We start from the raw sequence: 17,702 nt of genomic DNA, 5'->3' as shown, positions 1-17,702 counted from the left end.
TGCTCATAATGCATCCAGGAGATACCAAACAGCAGCTTGATTTGTGAACTCTGCAAGCAGGTTGGGCCGGAGCTAAAAATGTGGGAATCGGCAGTTTACAGACAGAATTTAAAGTCATGGGACGAGGTCAAGTCACCTGGATAAAGAAGCCGGAGGCCAGGATGACTTTTGATATATTAGGTTTTTATTTTCATTTATATTAAAATACTTCCTCGTTTCCCTCATCCTTTCTTTCTTCTTTCTTTCTTTCTTTCTTTCCTTTTTTGACACAGGATTATTGTGAAAAGTGTTTTTTAATTCCTAGGTATTTGGGGGATTTGAGAGCTGTCTTTATGTAATTGATTTCTAATTTATTTCCACTGTGGTCAGAGAACGGACCCCAAATAATTTAAATACTTTTTCTTTCAGATTTGTTGAGCCTCACTTGGTGATCCTGTATACAGTTGATCTTGACACACGTTCCACGTGCACTTGAAAAAACTGTGTAGGGGTGCCTGGGTGGCTCAGTCGGTTAAGAGGCCGACTTTGGCTCAGGTCATGATCTCACGGTCCATGAGTTCGAGCCCCGCGTCGGGCTCTGTGCTGACAGCTCAGAGCCTAGAGCCTGTTTCAGATTCTGTGTCTCCCTCTCTCTGACCCTCCCCTGTTCATGCTCTGTCTCTCCCTGTCTCAAAAATAAATAAAACATTAAAAAAAATTTTAAAAAAAAAAGAAAAAACTGTGTATTTTGTGCAGTTTGGGGTTTTAAGTTCTACAAATGTCGATTATGGCAGGTTGGTTGGTAGTATTCGAATCTCCTGTATCCTCAGTAACTTTTTATTTTATTTTATGATTTTTAAGTTTTTATTTATTTTTGAGGGAGAGAGAGAGAGAGAGTGAGCATGAGCGGGGGAGGGGCAGAGAGAGAGGGAGACACAGAATCCGAAGCAGGCTCCAGGCTCCGAGCTGTCAGCACAGAGCCCGATGCGGGGCTTGAACTCACGAACCGGAAGATCATGATCTGAGCTGAAGTCAGACGCTTAACTGACTGAGCCACCCAGGCGCCCCTCCCCAGTAACTTTTTAAAAACTTAACTTCAGGGGCTCCTGGGTGGCTCTGTCGGTTAAACGTCTGACTCTTGATCCCAGCTCAGGTCATGATCTCACGTTTCGTGAGTTTGAGCCCCGTGTTGAGCTCCTCGCTGAGTGGGGAGCTGGCTTGGGATTCTCTCTGTCTCTTCTCTGTCTGCCCTTCCCCCACTCTCTCAAAATAAACAAACATTAAAAAAAATTAACTTCATTTATTAGAACAGTTTTAGATTTACAGAAAAATTACATATAAAAGACAGACAGTTCCCAGATACCTCACATCCAATTTCCCTCACAATTAACATCTTACATGTAGATGTTTTATTCACATCAGGAATCCATATGGATATACTATTATTAACTACAGTTCATGCTTTATTCAGATTTCCTTAGTTTTTAGCTAATGTGACTTTTCTGTTCCAGGATCTTACCCAGGATCCCACATGATAGTAATTACATTTCTTTAGGCTCCCCTTGGCTATGATAGTTTCTCAGACTTTCCTTGTCTTTTTTTTTATTATTATTTAAAAAAATTTTTTTAAATGTTTTTATTTATTTTTGAGACAGAGAGAGACAGAGCATGAGCAGGGGAGGGGCAGAGAGAGAGAGGGAGACACAGAATCCGAAGCAGGCTCCAGGCTCTGAGCCGTCAGCACAGAGCCCGACACGGGGCTTGAACTCATGAACCGTGAGATCATGACCTGAGCCAAAGTCGGACGCTCAACCGACTGAGCCACCCAGGCGCCCCTGACTTTCCTTGTTTTTGATGACCTTGACAGTGTTGAGGTATTTTGTAGAAAGTCCCACTGGGGGATTTGTCTGATGTGCTTGTTACGATTAGATGGGGGTTAGGGGGTTGGGGGAGGAGGACCAGAGGTGAAGCGTCATTCTTACTGCGTCATGTCAGAGCTACGTATTATCAACATGCCTCACCCCTGATGCTGCTGACCACCAGGCTGAAGAGACACTGGTCAGTTTACCCCGGCATCCTGCCTTTTATCGGGCAACCCTCTCCAGGGGTCCTCCTGGCCTCTGCCAAATGTCCCCGTGGAACATCGGGGATGTAAGAATACTCTTCCAAATACATACATTCTTCCCCAGTGACTTACATCTGGATGTAGGAATGTTCTCAACGTTCCAAGCGTTTTTTTCCCAGCCGCCAGTGCTCTCCGCCCATCACCGAGAGTGTTTTTTCTCTCGTGGGAAATAAACCAGCTTCGGTAACGGCCCACGATCCTTTTGAATTTTCCCGATGGAATTTTGGCTCCTGTTCCACAGTTGTCCAGCGTGGCCGGTCCTGCCATCTGCTTTGGAAAGATTCTCCTCTCCCGTTAAAGGGCAGATTCCTTCCAGCTTGGCTATTTGCTGAGCATTCGTTTGTTTGTCTCGCTGTAATTCAGGAAGGACTCAAAATTTCTGCTGGTGTTATTGCCTCCCCCTTTCTGTGTTTTCCTGACCTTGGCGAAGCTTTCGCAGTTTGAAGACTCTACATCTGCGGGGTTATACTTCGTCTTCCTCGGCTGATTCAGTGTGCATCTGATTTCCTTTCAAGTGTTTTGAAATAACGCTTTTAACTCAGTGGCATCAACCAGTTTCTTCAAAAGTGCTTCGATTTGTCCAGGAAGCGTCTGTTTGCTCCTGTGTTCCTTACGCCGGGTCCCCGGCCCCACCATCCAGGCTATCTTCCCCTGAGACCACCACCCAGGCGCTCCTCCTTGGTGAGCGGTCACCTAGAGGCGTCATCTGATTTTCTTCCGAGTTTTCTTTTTTTTTTTTAATTTTTTTAAACGTTTTTTTATTTTTGAGACAGAGAGAGACAGAGCATGAACGGGGGAGGATCAGAGAGAGGGAGACACAGAATCTGAAATAGGCTCCAGGGTCTGAGCGGTCCGCACAGAGCCCGACGTGGGGCTCGAACTCACGGACCGTGAGATCATGACCTGAGCCAAAGTCGGCCTCTTAATCGACTGAGCCACCCAGGCACCCCTCTTCCGAGTTTTCTAACATTCCACTTTGTTTCATCTGTTCACTGACCCTCCTATTCCCTTCTTTGGCTTCTTGTGAAATCAACTTCGTGCGTCCCTGAAGGTCATCATTTTCATCCAAAGCATCTTTAGGTCGTCCCAAGCTGTCCTTTTTTTTCCTTCTGATGTATTTTGAAGATTGTTCTGGCTGCAGGTACGTGACAGCGATGTGTTCTGACACATCTTCTGAAGACTGAAGGTTTCTTATGATGCTGGCTGCCCGCTCCACCTGTTCTGAATGTTCAGATTTCCCTTTGACACGTCCTTTTCTGAAAGCCTCTATTTTAAGTCCAAGAAGAGTCGGTGGTTTCCAGCTCTTCATTAATGGTACCCAGGTTTTTAAAAAGACTATCTTTTTAAAAAAAAAAATTTAATGTTTATTTTTGAGAGAGAGAGCATGCGAGTAGAGGAAGGGAAGAGAGAGAGGGAGACACAGAATCCAAAGCAGTCTCCAGGCTCTGAGCTGTCAGCATAGAGCCCAACGCGGGGCTCGAACTCACAGACTGTGAGATCATGATCTGAGCTGAAGTCAGATGCTTAGCTGACTGAGCCACCCAGGTGCCCCCCAAAAGACTATCTTTTTTAAAGAAACATCTTGGAGTCGCGGTAAAATCGAGAGGAAGGCACAGAGACTTCCCATATCCCATCTGCCTCCACTCATGCACAGCCTCCCCCATCATCAACATCCTCCACCAGAGTAGGGCGTTGTTACAGTTGATAAACCTGCGTTGACGTGTCCTTATCACCCATGGTCTTAAGACCCAGCCTTATGGTCTACACTAGGCTTCCTCCCTGGTGTTGTACATTCTGTGAGTCTTGGCACATGTACAATGACACGTATCCATAAGGTTTTTTTCACTTCCCTGAAGATCCTGCCCATTTTGGTAAGTATGTGGTGGTGTTGCCTTGCTGTTTCAATTTGTATTTCTCTGATGATCTCTGATGTACGGCATCTTTTCATATGCTTCTTTGCCATTGGAATATTTTCTTTGGTGAGGTGTCTGTTAATAATGGCCCATTTTTAAATCAGGTTGTTTGCTTTCTTATTGTTGAGTTTTAAGAACTCTCTGTATATTTTGGATAATAGCACTTTGTCAGATGTGTCTTTTGCAAATATTTCTCCTAAGTCGGTGGCTTATCTTTTCGTTCTCTTGATAATATCACTTGCAGAGCAGGAATTTTTAGTTTTTCTTTCCTTCCTTCCTTCCTTCCTTCCTTCCTTCCTTCCTTCCTTTCTTTGAAAGAGAGAGCTCTTGAGCCAGAGAGCAGGGCAGAGGGAAGAAGAGAGAGAATCTGAAGCAGGTTCCACACTCAGCTTGGAGCCCAATGCGGGCTCGACCACCCCGCGACCCTGGGATCATGACCTGAGCTGAAATCAAGAGTTGGGTGCTCAACCGATTGAGCCACCCAGGTGTCCCAGAAATTTTCAACGAAGTCCTGCCTATGAGTCATTTCTTTCGTGGGTTACCCATTTGGTTGTAAAGAAAAGGTCATCACCATGTCCAAGGTCATGTCTCCTATGTTATCCTCTGGTAGTTTCATAATTTTGCTTTTTGCACTCAGGTCTATATCCATTTCGAGTTAATTTTTATGAAGGGTGAAAGATCTTTGTTTAGACTCTGGAAGAGCCCCCGGAACCAGTCGCCACCCGAGTGGCTGGGATTATATGCTTTCTTTCTACTCACCATCCCCTACCCCTACTGCTGTTTTCTTGACCAAACTCAGTGGAGGGGATTTCTGGGTCGAGTGAACTGTTCTTGTGTTTGGGGCTCTTCCAGACTCCCGTCTGTCTTAGGAACCCTCTCCATTTTCTAAGCTCTGCCCGATTTCCTCTTGCCCTTGCAAAGTTTCTCCATCCATGGCAAGACTGCTCTTATCCAGACCTCACAGCACCTCCCCGTGGAAGCTCCCCTCAGCTCACCCACGAGAGCCTCAATCCTCTTAGGAACTAGTTCATCAAGGCTCCCCTGTGCCTGCCAGCCTGGACCCAGCATCACCACGAGTTGGAGAGGAACACCCTGAAGCTACCGGATGTCCCCACCCCTCCTGGGATGCCACCCTCAGCCAGCAGCTTGCTCTTCCGGAAGCACCTCCCGAGGGCCTCAATTCTTGGCATCCCCTCTGCACTGCCCCCAGACAGGCTGCTGTGGAATGAGGATGAACCAGGCCCCCAGGATCCCCACCAAGCCTGGAGGAACACGTGCTCCTCCTGCCTTATGCCCCGTCTGCCTGCATCTCGGATGGGACACAGAGATCACTGCCACCATGGTAGCTGGTGATGCTTCCCCCAGCCAGACTCAGAGCCACCACCCCAGTGACAGCTCGGGAATGTCGTCCTCACATGCCTCGTTCCTGAGCAGTGGCAGGCCACGGGGCAGAGGCCCTCTTGGAAGGTCCAATGGGAGGGTGGGTGCCCGCCCCTCCTCAACAAGAACTTGGGCCAGTCTTCCGATTGCTTCCTGGGCTTGAAGACCCAGGAACGCTCAGGTTCCCAGCCTGGGGTGGACAGTCGCCTCCCTGCCTTCAGCAAGTCTGAGCCCCTGGCCCCTAAGAGCCTAAGCCACCAGCCCAGCTTGGGTTCATGTTATTTTGTTCCATCACTGAGCGGCAGCCCTGATGGTGGTTTGTCCCCAAGACGCTCCCCTGCCATCTGCTGGAAAGCCGTCAGGTTGAATAGACAAACTTGGATATGATAGGAAGGTGATGGTGCCCCTAGAGGCGTGCAGTGTGGTCCCCTGTTGGGATGTAGCTCTCAGCTGAGCTTAAGTGATGCCCGACCCCTGATCTCCCCAATCGGGGGAAGCTCATGGTCTAGGAGGACAGGGACAGACCCAGAAACAGAAACAGAAACAGAAGGTGTGACATGCAGGAGAAGGATGGACAACCAACTGTGGGGGTCCAGCTCAGACCCACACCCTTTCTTGGGTGGCCGCACTTCCGGGTGTGGGTCCAGGCCTGGCTCAGTCCTCTGGCCCCCAGGCTGGTCCGCACCACACCCAGCCCCCCTGGTCTCTCTGGTGACCACGGCCATCGCGGGTGGCATCACAGCCCTGCCCTGCGCCCGGGGCCCGTCCTCATCCTGGAGAGGTCCATCTACCTCAACCCCCTCAACCCCCAGCCTGTGCCTGGGGGCTGCTCCTTATTCCTTTGCATGGAAGCCGGATAACCAGCGGTTGATGTCACCTGCCCTCTCTTGCTTCTCCAGGTGTGGCCCCTGGGCCGCAGCACCTGGGGGCTGGTTAGGAGAGCAGAATCTCAGGCCCCATCCCAGACCCTCCAGACTAGAACTAGCTTTTTATCAAAACCCCTAGGTGAGCAGCAAGCACATCACTGAAACCGGGCAGCACCTCGGAGGTGGGAGCACCTCGGGGCTGGGAGAACCACGGAGGTGGGAGCACCTCGGGGCTGGGAGAACCAGGGAGGTGGGAGCACCTTGGGGCTGGGAGAATCACAGGGCTCCAGGAGCCTATGACGGTAAAACACTCCAGTCTAACGTACAAGGAGAGTGCCAGACGAATAGCTGCTTTGCTGTTAAACAGGCGATCAGAGTGGGAGGGATTCTGAGACCCCCCCTTTGCTACTGTTCCTTTTGCTCCTGGCAGGGGGGGGGGGTCACAGGTAGAAAGTACACCAGGTGAGTTGTCTCGCAAAGCAGATAAAGAGATCACAGGGAATAACTTCTGAAGCTCTGACTCCCTGGCAGGGGTGAGTGGGTTTCCTTTATTTAGGGTTAGGATGAATATTTAGAAAGGGGAGGGCGTCATCCTATGCGGAGGGCGTAGGGCCGCGCATGCACTGTGAGGAAACGTGCCTATTCACACAGTGTGATGTAAGTGAGGCTCGTGTTTGTCTTCGGGTGGGGACTTCAGCATTGTTATGAGGTACGGGTAACTGGGTCACTCGTGGGCCATTCCACGGTCCATCTGTGCAGATGGAAGTCAGGGCTTGAGCTCAAACTGGTCTGGGCCGTCTGGGCCGCTTGAGCTCTTGGTCCGTCCGGGCGGTTATGGCTTGAAGGTAGTGTGGGTTTCCATCAGGGGATGCTGTGCCCATCTGGTCCTTTGCCTGAGTTAAGAGATAAACTGGAAAGAAGGGCTCAAGGCAAAAATGTGGGAGAGAGGCTGATGGGTATAAGCAGGCGAGCAGTAAAGTTTAGGTGTTGGGCTGCAGCTGGTGACAACTGGGCCTCAATTATCTGCTTACTGATGATTTTTGGAGGAAGGCAGGCAGCTGGAAGAGCGTGTGGAATGTCGGACTAAAGAAGAGGTACTGCCTGCCGGGTCCACTCCTGGCTCTGCTGCCTGCTGCTGTGTGGCATTGGCCAAGTTGCTTCACCTCTCTGTGCCTGTTTCCTCATCTGTCAAATCAGGATCCCAGAGGACCCACTTATCGGAGTGTGTTGAGGACTGAGTTAGCCCTTGTAGACACTTGGTAATCACTCAGTCAATATTAATGAGGGCTGTAGGCGGTTAACAGAGAACCTTGAAAGAGTGGGGCTCTGTTGACATGGCTGGTTTCGGAGGATTTAGCACATGGAGGTCAGCAAATATTTACCTGCCAGTTACCACAAAACAGAAATTAAATCAATACTCATTCTTTAAAAAAAAAATAATTTGTTTTTGGGAGAGTACAAGCAAGGGAGGGGCAGAGAGAGAGGGGGACAGAGGATCCAGAAGCAGGCTCTGCGCTGACAGGCTGACAGCTCGAACTCATGAATCGGGAGATTGTGACCTGAGCCAAAGTCCGATGCCCAACTGACTGAGCCACCCAGGTGCCGCATCAATACTTCTTCCGTATTGCATCATCACGCAATCGAATTTCTAAGTCTGTTTCCTAAGAAGGGAAGAGAGTTTTCCTGATTTGAGAATGCTTGTTATAATTATCGTAAGGATGACTGATTTACAAGTCCCAGACCAACACATCTCAAGGCGGAGCCAAGCGGGATTTGCTGTCGACTGGATGGGAAGAGGGGGTAGCCGATGAGGCAGGACGTCCAGGATAATTGTTGACTTAAGGAACCAGGGCTGGAGGGGGTGGGGGGTGGGGTGCCCTGGCAGGTGGGCTGACGTGAGTTCCGGGTTGGGCCCGCCTCATCCGGGACTGCTGTTGGACGCCCATGGGCCGTGGGTGGCTGCGGCTGGAGAGTGAACTCCGGAGGACGGGTTGTGGGTGCTGCTGGGTCCCCTCACATCCCTCAAAGCCACGTGGCCCTGGGGTTCAGGGGTATCTGCTGGGCGTATATCCCCCTCCCCGGGGCAATTTTTTTGGATCATTTATTTTGTTGCCACCACTGTATTACAAAACATTTCAAGTGCTCAGAAGATACCACAAGGGAATTTTACAGGGGAAAATGATCTGATGGGGAGAAGAGACAGATGCCTCATGCAGAAAAATTCCAAATAATCGACGTAGATACTTGCTCTCAAGGAAGTGGAGCCTAATCCCCACTCCGAGTGTGGGCAGACATAGCAACTGTTTCCTGGGGACAGACTCGAAAGAGGGAAAGCGAACGAGCAGCTTTACTGCAGAGAAACCAGACCATGCCGTCTCCACCAGGTGATCAAGGTCAACATCAAGGGATTGAGTCACGGGGCTGTGCGCACCCTTGATAAGCTGTGATGAGGGCAGCGCTCTCTCTGGGTGGTCTCCTAATCAGGAGAGAAATAATCAGACAGATCCCACCTGTGGGGGATTCTACCAAATGCCTGTCATGGAAAACACGCAGAGGCTGAGACACTGCCCAGCCAAGAGGAGCCTACCGACACACGATGGCTAATAAGTGTCATCGTGGGGTCCTGGATGGGATCCGGCACAGGGAAAGGGAAAACTACGGACATCTGAGTAATGGATGCGCTTTAAGTATTAATGATACTTTCACATATTAATAATAGGACATCAACATTCATCCATTAATTATGACAAATACACCATGCTAATTTACGATGTTAATAATAGGAGAAACCAGGTGCAGGGTGGATCTGGAAACTCCCTGTACCACCTTTGCCTCTTTTTCTGCAACTCCAAAGTTCTTTCAGACAATAAAGCTGCTTCAAAACAAAACAGCCATACACCCACCACCTAAATTCTGCCCTTCACACTTTACTGTCCATATCAGACATTACGTGTGTATCACGCATCTATCCGTCTCTGTTTACCTCTCTTGACTGCCCTCTCTTTTTTGCTCAAGACGGCACGTGGGAAGCTGGCACAGGTGGGCTCTCAATGCCACGGGGTCTCGGGGTCTCCAGGTCTCCGGGTCTCCGAGTCTGGTACGCTCTAGGAATGCCCTGTCCCCAGCCTCGGCTGTAGCTGGAAACAAAGAACTCTACTGCCACCCAATGGATACTTAGAGAAATGAAAGTTGAGTGGTTGAGGGACAGCTGGGGAGGCCCAGCAAGGCAGGGAGCCCCTCCGGCTGGGGGCCAAGGCAGGACCCCTGACCCCTTGGCCAGTTCTAGTCTAGACCCGGACGTCTGCCAACTCTGGCCCCGGTTCCCAATGGCGCAGCCATTTCGTAGGGTTATGCGTACTACACTTTTCAAAAAAGTCTTTTCTGGAAGGAGGTAGAGCATGAGGGAACGGTATTTTTGATGACCAGGAAGAACAATTTCGGAGCAGTGGCAGGGCCTGTCCAGCTGCTTTGGAAAGAGAAGTGTCTGGGGGCAGGGGCGTCGGCTGACGGGGCTTGGGGGGCCCCGGGGCACTGACGGGAGGCCCAGGTCTGCGGCCTGTCTTGGGCCACAGGTACCTGGTGTCCGGCTTTGCCACACATGCTGTGGCCACAGCCCCTCCTGAATATGGAGGCGAGAGGGACGGGAAGTGTGCGACCTGAAGGGCGGGTGGCACAGCTTGGTTGTTCCACGTCCTGCTCTTCTAAGAGGGGCCCCACCCATGAAGCGGCTGACCACAGGCGTGGCTGCTTATGCCTCAGGGTTAGCAAAAGGAACAGTGTGTGCCTTAGTCTGGGTTTCCCCAGCAGCAGAGCCTGGGACAAGGGTTCGAACGCTGGTCATTTATTCGGAACTTGATCCCCGCAAGCCCCTGTACAGACTGGGACGGGAGCCAGGGGAGGGAAAAGATGGGATACAGGGTATGTCATTACACCACTAACATTGTGGTTTTTGGGGCTCAGCCCTGCTGGGAAGCCCCCCCCCTCCCCCCGCCCATCCCAGCTGATGGCTGAGGACGCTGGGGTGAGGGCTGCTTCCAGGGACTCTTAACTGCCACCCTTCTGGTGCCCTGGCCCACGGTAAGTAGCTTCTAGAGGGCAGAAGCGGGTGCTACGGGGAGGCTCGGGGCACCGCTCGGTCCTCTGTGTGTTCATGTGTTGGGGTTGGCACTCGACCCTACCCCACCCGCCTCATTCCCCACGGGGAGAGGTCCACGGCGGGGCTGCCCGAGGGCCGGGGAGAGGATCCCTCGCAGAGTCAACGGAGCATGAGAAGGTACTATTTGGGTTAGGAGTGGGGCCGGGACGAGGGGACCCTCATCCCTTCTCCACCCAGGTGACACCGTCAGGTGGGGAGGTGTCAATCTCTCTCAAGCGTGGAAGGGGGTGTGTGGGGCAGCTCACCAGGGAGGAAGGAGAGGAAACCGGCTGGGGCGCGGCCTCGTCTGGTAGCTTCCCCTGGGCTGGCCCCGAGGCTCCCCCTACAGCCTTGTCCGCTGCCCCCGCTTCATCTCCACCGAACCGAAGACCCAGGTGCTGAAGAACAGAACAGGACCGTGTCATTTCCACAGATCACCAAGTACGTAGGTGATAAAAATTTGGTACCGAGCAACAGGAGTCCTGAGGAGCTAAAGTTCATCTGGTAGAAAATGCTGAAAAGTTGAAATCTTCCCCCTAAATCTCTAGTGGCTGTCTTCCGGAAGGGCTACCTAGAAAAAAGTACTGCACAAGTTATAGAGGACACGACCTCCTACCTAGAAGCCTGGCCGTCCCCGTACCGGGAGCCCCAGGTCCCCGGGGACGAGCCCAGCACTAGCCCTCGGGGCCTGAGGTCGTCGGCTCCCACCGGACCACCACGCGGGCAACCAGACACCAGCGGGGCCGCGGGGGTCACTGTGAACAAACGCCGCGCAGAGGCGTGACGCCAGTCGTGAGGGGACACAGCTTTGTGCGAAGATCACCACCTCTTCGGTCGGCGTGAACCGGGCAGGGACGAGTCTCCACGACAGGCTGTGAAGGCCTTTGTCCCTACTGACCGTGTCTTGGGTTCTAGACCCCGCGGAGGATCGCAGGCTGACCACAAGCGGTCAGGCGGGCGGGCGGTGACGGTCAGCGTGGAGAGGTGTTGAGATGGCTCCTGAGGGAGGCTTCCCTGTGGGGTTAGTTCCTGGGATCCAGCACACAGGCCTTTGAGATTGTAGTGTGTGGGGCGTCTGGCCTCGTCCCTCACACCTTCCAGAAACGAAACGGCCGGAGAGATGGCACGAGGCTCTGAAAGTGGCGGGAAGGCCGCAAAGGGCCGGGGAGGAAGAACGCTCCTTGTAAACCGAGCGGTAGCTGAAGGGCAGTGTGTCTGGGGGCATTTCTGGCAAATTCTCAGGGGACCACTCATTCATGACCTCGGAATGGCAGAAAAAGCCATCGGGCACTGAGCCCTCACAGAGCTTGGAGAGTCATGATCTTCTTTGGCCCTTACAAATAATATATATATAAAGGAGGGCAGGGTAAGGGCTACACATTGACCCCCGAGCAGCCCGAGACTCACTTCTTCTTGGTGCGGGGAAGTGACACTGACAGGTGACCGGTGGGAAGTAGAATGTGAGCTAACGCACAAGTCCAGCCCTCAGCGTGGCCACTTCCTGTCTGATCAGAGAAAGGGCCAAGTCACAAGGTGTGACCTCACGGGGCCGTGTCATCTCTGGAGACGAGGGACCGAACTACCTGGAAGAAATAGGCAACGAGTAAGATGTGTTTGGATGCGGGGTTGTGGCAAGGACACGTCCCAGGCCACGGCCCCAGAGAGTGGCGATCCCATTTACAGACAAGGGTTAAATTAAAAAGCGAGGACAGGGCTGTGCACCCCACAGCACAGGCGGCCCGGGGACAGAGGGCTCTCTCGCCCTCACTGTGATCTCACCCTTGTAACTTCTAATCCTCCTGCCAAATGTAGTTTTACCCTCGAACGTTAATAATAAAGGGTCACAGAGCCATGGGCGAAGGGTCCGCTCCCCAAACGCTAGGGTCTAAAAAAGCGATCAAACAAGGAGTAATATGCTGCACGTGAAAGGCAGGGCGAGGGAGCTGGGAGCCCGGTCGCGTAACACTCCAAAAGTCACGTAACTTTTAAGGGAAAGTCGCACCAGACACCAAAAATCAAACCCTGAATAGGAAAAAAGACTTAGAAAGGCATGTGTGTTAGCTGTTTCCCGTTAGTTTGTGACAAAATGTGGGCCGGGGTGTCTCCTGACGGGGCTGTTCACGGAGACACAAATGCAACTCTCTGGAAGACACCATAAAAACGGACAGCGCTGTTTCTCCAAAATTTTATTTTTAATTTAAATTACAGGGCCAGCCAGATATTCTGATAAGAAATTTACGTTTCCTCAGGAGAAAGGAAATGCTTTCAGGGCACTGTTAACAACTGTATACATCTCCACCTTTTTTTTTTTTTTTAAGGGTTAAAAATCACATTGAGTAACTGTACCTGACTCATGTAAAATTAAACCTTTGTAACACAAAAAGAAACCACTTCCAGTATAATAGTTTTGGTGATATGAATATATTAAATGATCGTAACTTTTCACCTTTGAATGTTTTCACATTTTTGTTAGAAAACAAAAACAAAACGAGCCTTAACTGTCCCCGGCTCCCAACGCAATGGTGGCACATCGCTGATCTCTGTGACGCGCTGCACCCTCGCTGTCTCCCACACAGAAGTGCAGGTGCCACCGCCCAAGTGGAAGCTGTTTTGTTGTTTCAAGTTCTAAGAGCCAGCTTGGCGGGGAAACTTTTCTTCCACTTGGTGTAACTGATGTTTTCGCACCAAATCCAGACACCAAGCACTGGACTGCGAGACCCAGAACGTTTCCTCACGGTCGAGTCCCCCGTTCCCTTCCTAAGTATCTTGGGTATTTTTCATTTCTGGGAGTTTGGATCGCCTTCCCGACTTCCAGTAGAAAAACGTGACTTATTTTACACAGATTTTGGAAAAGACAGCCTCAGGAAAAGCAATTATAATGCAGACTGCCTTTTGACTGAGATAGGATAAAACACATTTATAGCTTCTGGAGCTATTTTCCTCGCGGGTATTCCCAGGAGGTCTGAAAACCTGCCGATGCTTAAAACATCAATTGGGAGTCTCACGTTGCTGGCTGATAAATAATTCAATTAGTAAGAGAGGCTAGCAAAGAGTAATTATATAAATTTCTTAATCAGCTACAGCCATGCTGAATTCAAACTGGCAAACTCTGATTTGTTAAGTTGTTAGTTGTGATCTTTGTATCACTAAGATGAACAGATACCATTCTAAGAACTTGACATAGATATGTTCTAGGAGACGTTCTGCCGTGGTCACAGTAACAAAAAGTGGTGCAAAATCAGTTACTTTATAAATACTGATAATTTGCAGCATTAAGGAACAGGACATTAAAAAAAAATAAGTTTCCCCATAGGACACCTATGACTAGGGGCTCTTCTTTTCCTAAGAGAAGCCAAAGTTTTAATTATTCAGTTTCACAACTATTGTACTGGATTACTTACTCTAAGAAAGAAAAGGTGCTCTACAGAGGTTCCCCCCTCCCCCCCCCCCCCCCCCCCCCCCCACGAAGAATCAGCATGAACTTAGCAAAATCAGCATCATTCATGTCTGGCGAGCTCATGACTCATTGAAATGAATAAGGCCGATACTGCGCAGGGAAGCGTGGCTGGCTGAGTGCCAGGCCTACCGAACGGCACCCCAGTAGATAGCTGAATACAAAGGATTGGTTTCCATTTTGTCTTTTAATGCTGTGATACTTAAAAGTTAAATCAGCATTTTCATGTGATCGGAAGTCTTTCAATTACATATGAGCATTCATTTTTTTTTTTTTTTTGCAAAAACTCAATATTAGGTAATAGTTACATACTAATACAGTAACATTCCTCTGCTGTACAAATTAAATCATTTAAAAGAAAGGAGCATTCTAAGAATTATATACAAAAGAAACCTGTAAGCATTGTCGAAATGAAACGCAAGGTGTCACTGTTAGCTCTACTGGTTTAAAATACCTTCCAAAAGTAAAATTAACAAATACCCTTCAACATATCCAGGTTTACAAGTCTCAAGAAAATCAAATGTCAAAAAATTCTAGAAAGCTGTGAAAAGCATATATACATTTTCCTCATGACCTTATGAAGCTTCACGCCTTTGAAAAGTTGCCATCGATCCATTCGCACGCCAACTTTATCCACCCCAAAAGCTCCTACCTTGGATACAGCTCCCCTCTGATCTCAAATACAGCTCTGCTCGATCTTCCTTCAGCGAAGGCGTACAACCTCACCACGAACCCACGCTCAGATCTTTAACAGAGATCAAAGCAAGCACGCAGGTTGAATCTGAAAACACCAACCCCCTTCTTCCCTAAACCACACCGTCATCTACACATCTGCCTGCAGGAGCCTAGCCAGCCACATTCAGAACTCCCACAGCAAACAGAGTCCTCGAATTCTGAAGCGACACACAGATCAAGAAAAAGTCCACGTGTGCTCTAGTGGGCAAGAAAGCAGCAGCTACGTTCTCCAACTTGGACTAAAAAAAAAAAACAAAAAAGGTAAAATGAAAAACCGTTCACTTAACAGCAGGTTAGCAGTAATGTTCCTCATGAACCGAGAAGAGTGCCTGATGCTGAATAGCTAACAGCAAACGCTGAATCTGGATTTACTATTTTAGGTGTTGATTGGAAATTAGGCTTCTTGCTGAGCTGGTCTCTTCAAATCCCTGATCTGTTTAACTAAATAGGTCTTCTCATCGTTAAATTGTTCGTCCTCGGTCCTGTCATTCTGAAACTTGCTGAGGAACTCTATGAGTTTGGTCTGGTTCTTGAGGAGGATGTCTAGGATGGGCTGCGTCTTGTTAGGATTGGCTACGAACACCTGCACGGAGAGAAAGCAGCATCAGTCGCAGGAAGGGATGAGACCCAGACGTCTGCCCACAGCCAGCAGGGCACGCGTGGCACACGCCCGATGCTTCCCCGGGGCCTGCGGTCAAGTCATGGTTCAGAGGATTTTGTTTTGGAAGACTGCATTTTACAAGTGGGGGTGGGGGGGGGTGGGGGGGGTGAGGTGGAGAATTACATGTTTCAGCACAAAAAGGACTGACAGATTCATTCATGCTCTGAAATTCTGCAGCTTGGTATTAAAATATAGACTGATTTTAGAATAAAATGGGCAGAAATCATTTCTGGGCAAGGAAAGTCAGAATGGATTCCAAGTACTAAAACCTCCATGAAAAGCATTAAAAAATGCACTAAAAAATGCTTACTCTGTGATCAGTGATAGTCTACATCAGAAATGAACGACTCTCCCCTTGTCCCCCAGTCCAGATGGTAGACCTTTCTGGGTCTGTTTTTGTCAAATGTTGTGCTACACAAATAGGAGCTCAGATGACCAACATGAAGCTAGTAAAACTCCAGCTAGTGGTAAATGCAGTGAGATGAACAACTGGAGAAGGAAATCCTGTCTGTGGCTCCCATGCTGTACCTTAAACACGTGGAAGGCCTCAAACTGGATGTTACGACTCTTGTCTCGGAGGAGATTCATCATCAACTTGAGGTTCTCTGGTTTACTGATGTATTTTGTCATAATTGTGAAGTTGTGTCTGTCTAACAGTAGTTCACCGAGAAGCTGAGAAGACAAACAATTACTCTTACATTATCATCAAGATTTCAAGTAAATCCAAAGTTAAAAAAAATAATTCACTTTATAATCATCACTGTTAAGCCCAGAACATAGGCACTCAAAAGACTGATGAGTGGAACCGAATTACGACCTACAAGCTACCGAGAGCCCACCACCTGCCACCCGACCACGTACACGGTTCTTCTGGGGGCTTAATCTATGGGGAGTCCAACACTGCTCCCTGGTCTTGACGTGTGCCAGCGCACATTTGGCCCAGAATCTGCAACTGTCACAGCCTACTTTCCACATAAGCATTCCTGTTGTCTCATTAAAAAACAAAAACGGAAACAAAAAACTATCAAAGAAAATGGCTACAAGATAGGTTATTGATAATTCTTGTTTGACTTAACTACAAATCTTAGTGTAATTAATTAAAATTATTTACTTGGATTTCCCAGGAGAGAGTGTTTCAGGGCCAAAGTTTTCCACACACTTACCCTTGAACTCGCCAAAGTTATGCTTTTATCATACCTGATTCAGGAAAGTTTATGAGTATTTCTCTGTTCGTTCTTTCTTTAGCAAACTATCCTGAAGATACTCTAGATTTTTCTTAATGATTCATCATCACTAATGACATTAAGCTAAAAAACTGTCTGTGTCTCCAGGGCTTACTGAGTTCTAGAGTCATTATACCACATCGGTCCTTGATTTTCGAACCGTCCCTGCTCGCTCTAGCTCTCTTCGTCTGAAGCCAGTAGTCACCTCCTCATGTCAGTGAGTCAGCTTCTAGGTGAGGTCTAGCATGCCCGCCGTGGAGGAGGAGTAGAGTTGCAGTCCTTGGGGCTGGGGCAAGGGCAGGGGCAGAGGAAGAGGCAGAGGCAGAAGCTGGGCCCCTGCATCAGCCCACCTGGGCTTGAATCCTGGCTCCCCACTGCCTGTAAGCCATGCAACCTTGAGCACATTAATCTCCCGGTGCCCCAGTTTCATCATCCACGGTGGGAGTGGATGACAGTACCTATACCTCATGAGATACATGCGTAGTGGGAAATAAAAGCACGAATATGTGCAAGGCACGTGGGACTGGAGTCTGCATCGAGACATGGACTGAGCTCTAAGGGAAGGAAAATGCATGAGTAGAGTTATTCTGCCCTGGATTAATTGCTCTGGTTAATTCCTTTCTGGATTCTTGACTGTGTCCTAGATAGTTGAAAATTTCTAGACAACTATCTCTAGATAAGTAATATGTAATATTAAATAAAAAACAACCTGATGTGCAGGAGAACAAATCTATTCTACTTAGGATTTATAATGAAATTCTAGAAAGAATTCAAAAGCTCAAGCTCAGGTTTCACATCAATCTGAATCACAAAATGTACAACTATCAGGGCACCTGGTGGCTCAGTCGGCTGAGTGTCCGACTCTTGATTTCAGCTCAGGACGTGATCTCACGGTTCATCAGTTCGAGCCCTGCGTCGAGCCCTGAGTCTGGCTCTGCACTGACAACTCAGAGCCTGCTTGAGATTCTCTCTCCCCCCCACCTCTCTGCTCTTCCCCAGCATGCGTGAGCGCACATGCACTCTCTCAAAATAAACTTTAAAAAAAACACCACAAACCCAAAATATACAACTTTCAAGGTAAGAAGCAACAAGTATTTACTCTTACAAAGACTCAAAAGTTACTATTAAGCATGTGAAGGGGTACAGCTTTCCTGGTGTTCATTTTCTATCACAGAAACCAAAGAAATACCAAGCATGGCTCACTTGGTTATCTGGAGGAGGATAACTGGTA

At 49.1% G+C, this 17,702-nt stretch overlaps 1 protein-coding gene across 1 annotated transcript in view; it reads right to left on the bottom strand.

Annotated features, from left to right (window-relative positions):
• Nucleotides 1-12,569: 12,569 nt before the first annotated feature.
• The window catches only part of CAB39 (calcium binding protein 39), an 88,868-nt gene continuing 83,735 nt past the window's right edge, over nucleotides 12,570-17,702 (bottom strand). The window contains exons 8-9 of the mRNA XM_043578133.1: nucleotides 15,777-15,920; nucleotides 12,570-15,170 (exon numbers count right to left, since the gene is read on the bottom strand). Coding sequence (XP_043434068.1) covers nucleotides 14,982-15,170; nucleotides 15,777-15,920 — 333 coding nt within the window. The 3' untranslated portion in view covers nucleotides 12,570-14,981. The remainder of the gene's footprint in view (nucleotides 15,171-15,776; nucleotides 15,921-17,702) is intronic.

The sequence above is a fragment of the Prionailurus bengalensis genome, chromosome C1 (genome assembly GCF_016509475.1).
Source record: "Prionailurus bengalensis isolate Pbe53 chromosome C1, Fcat_Pben_1.1_paternal_pri, whole genome shotgun sequence".
Taxonomy (NCBI): Eukaryota; Metazoa; Chordata; class Mammalia; order Carnivora; family Felidae; genus Prionailurus; species Prionailurus bengalensis.
Note: the sequence above shows the minus strand (reverse complement) of the source record. Positions and strands in the feature narration are given on the sequence as shown.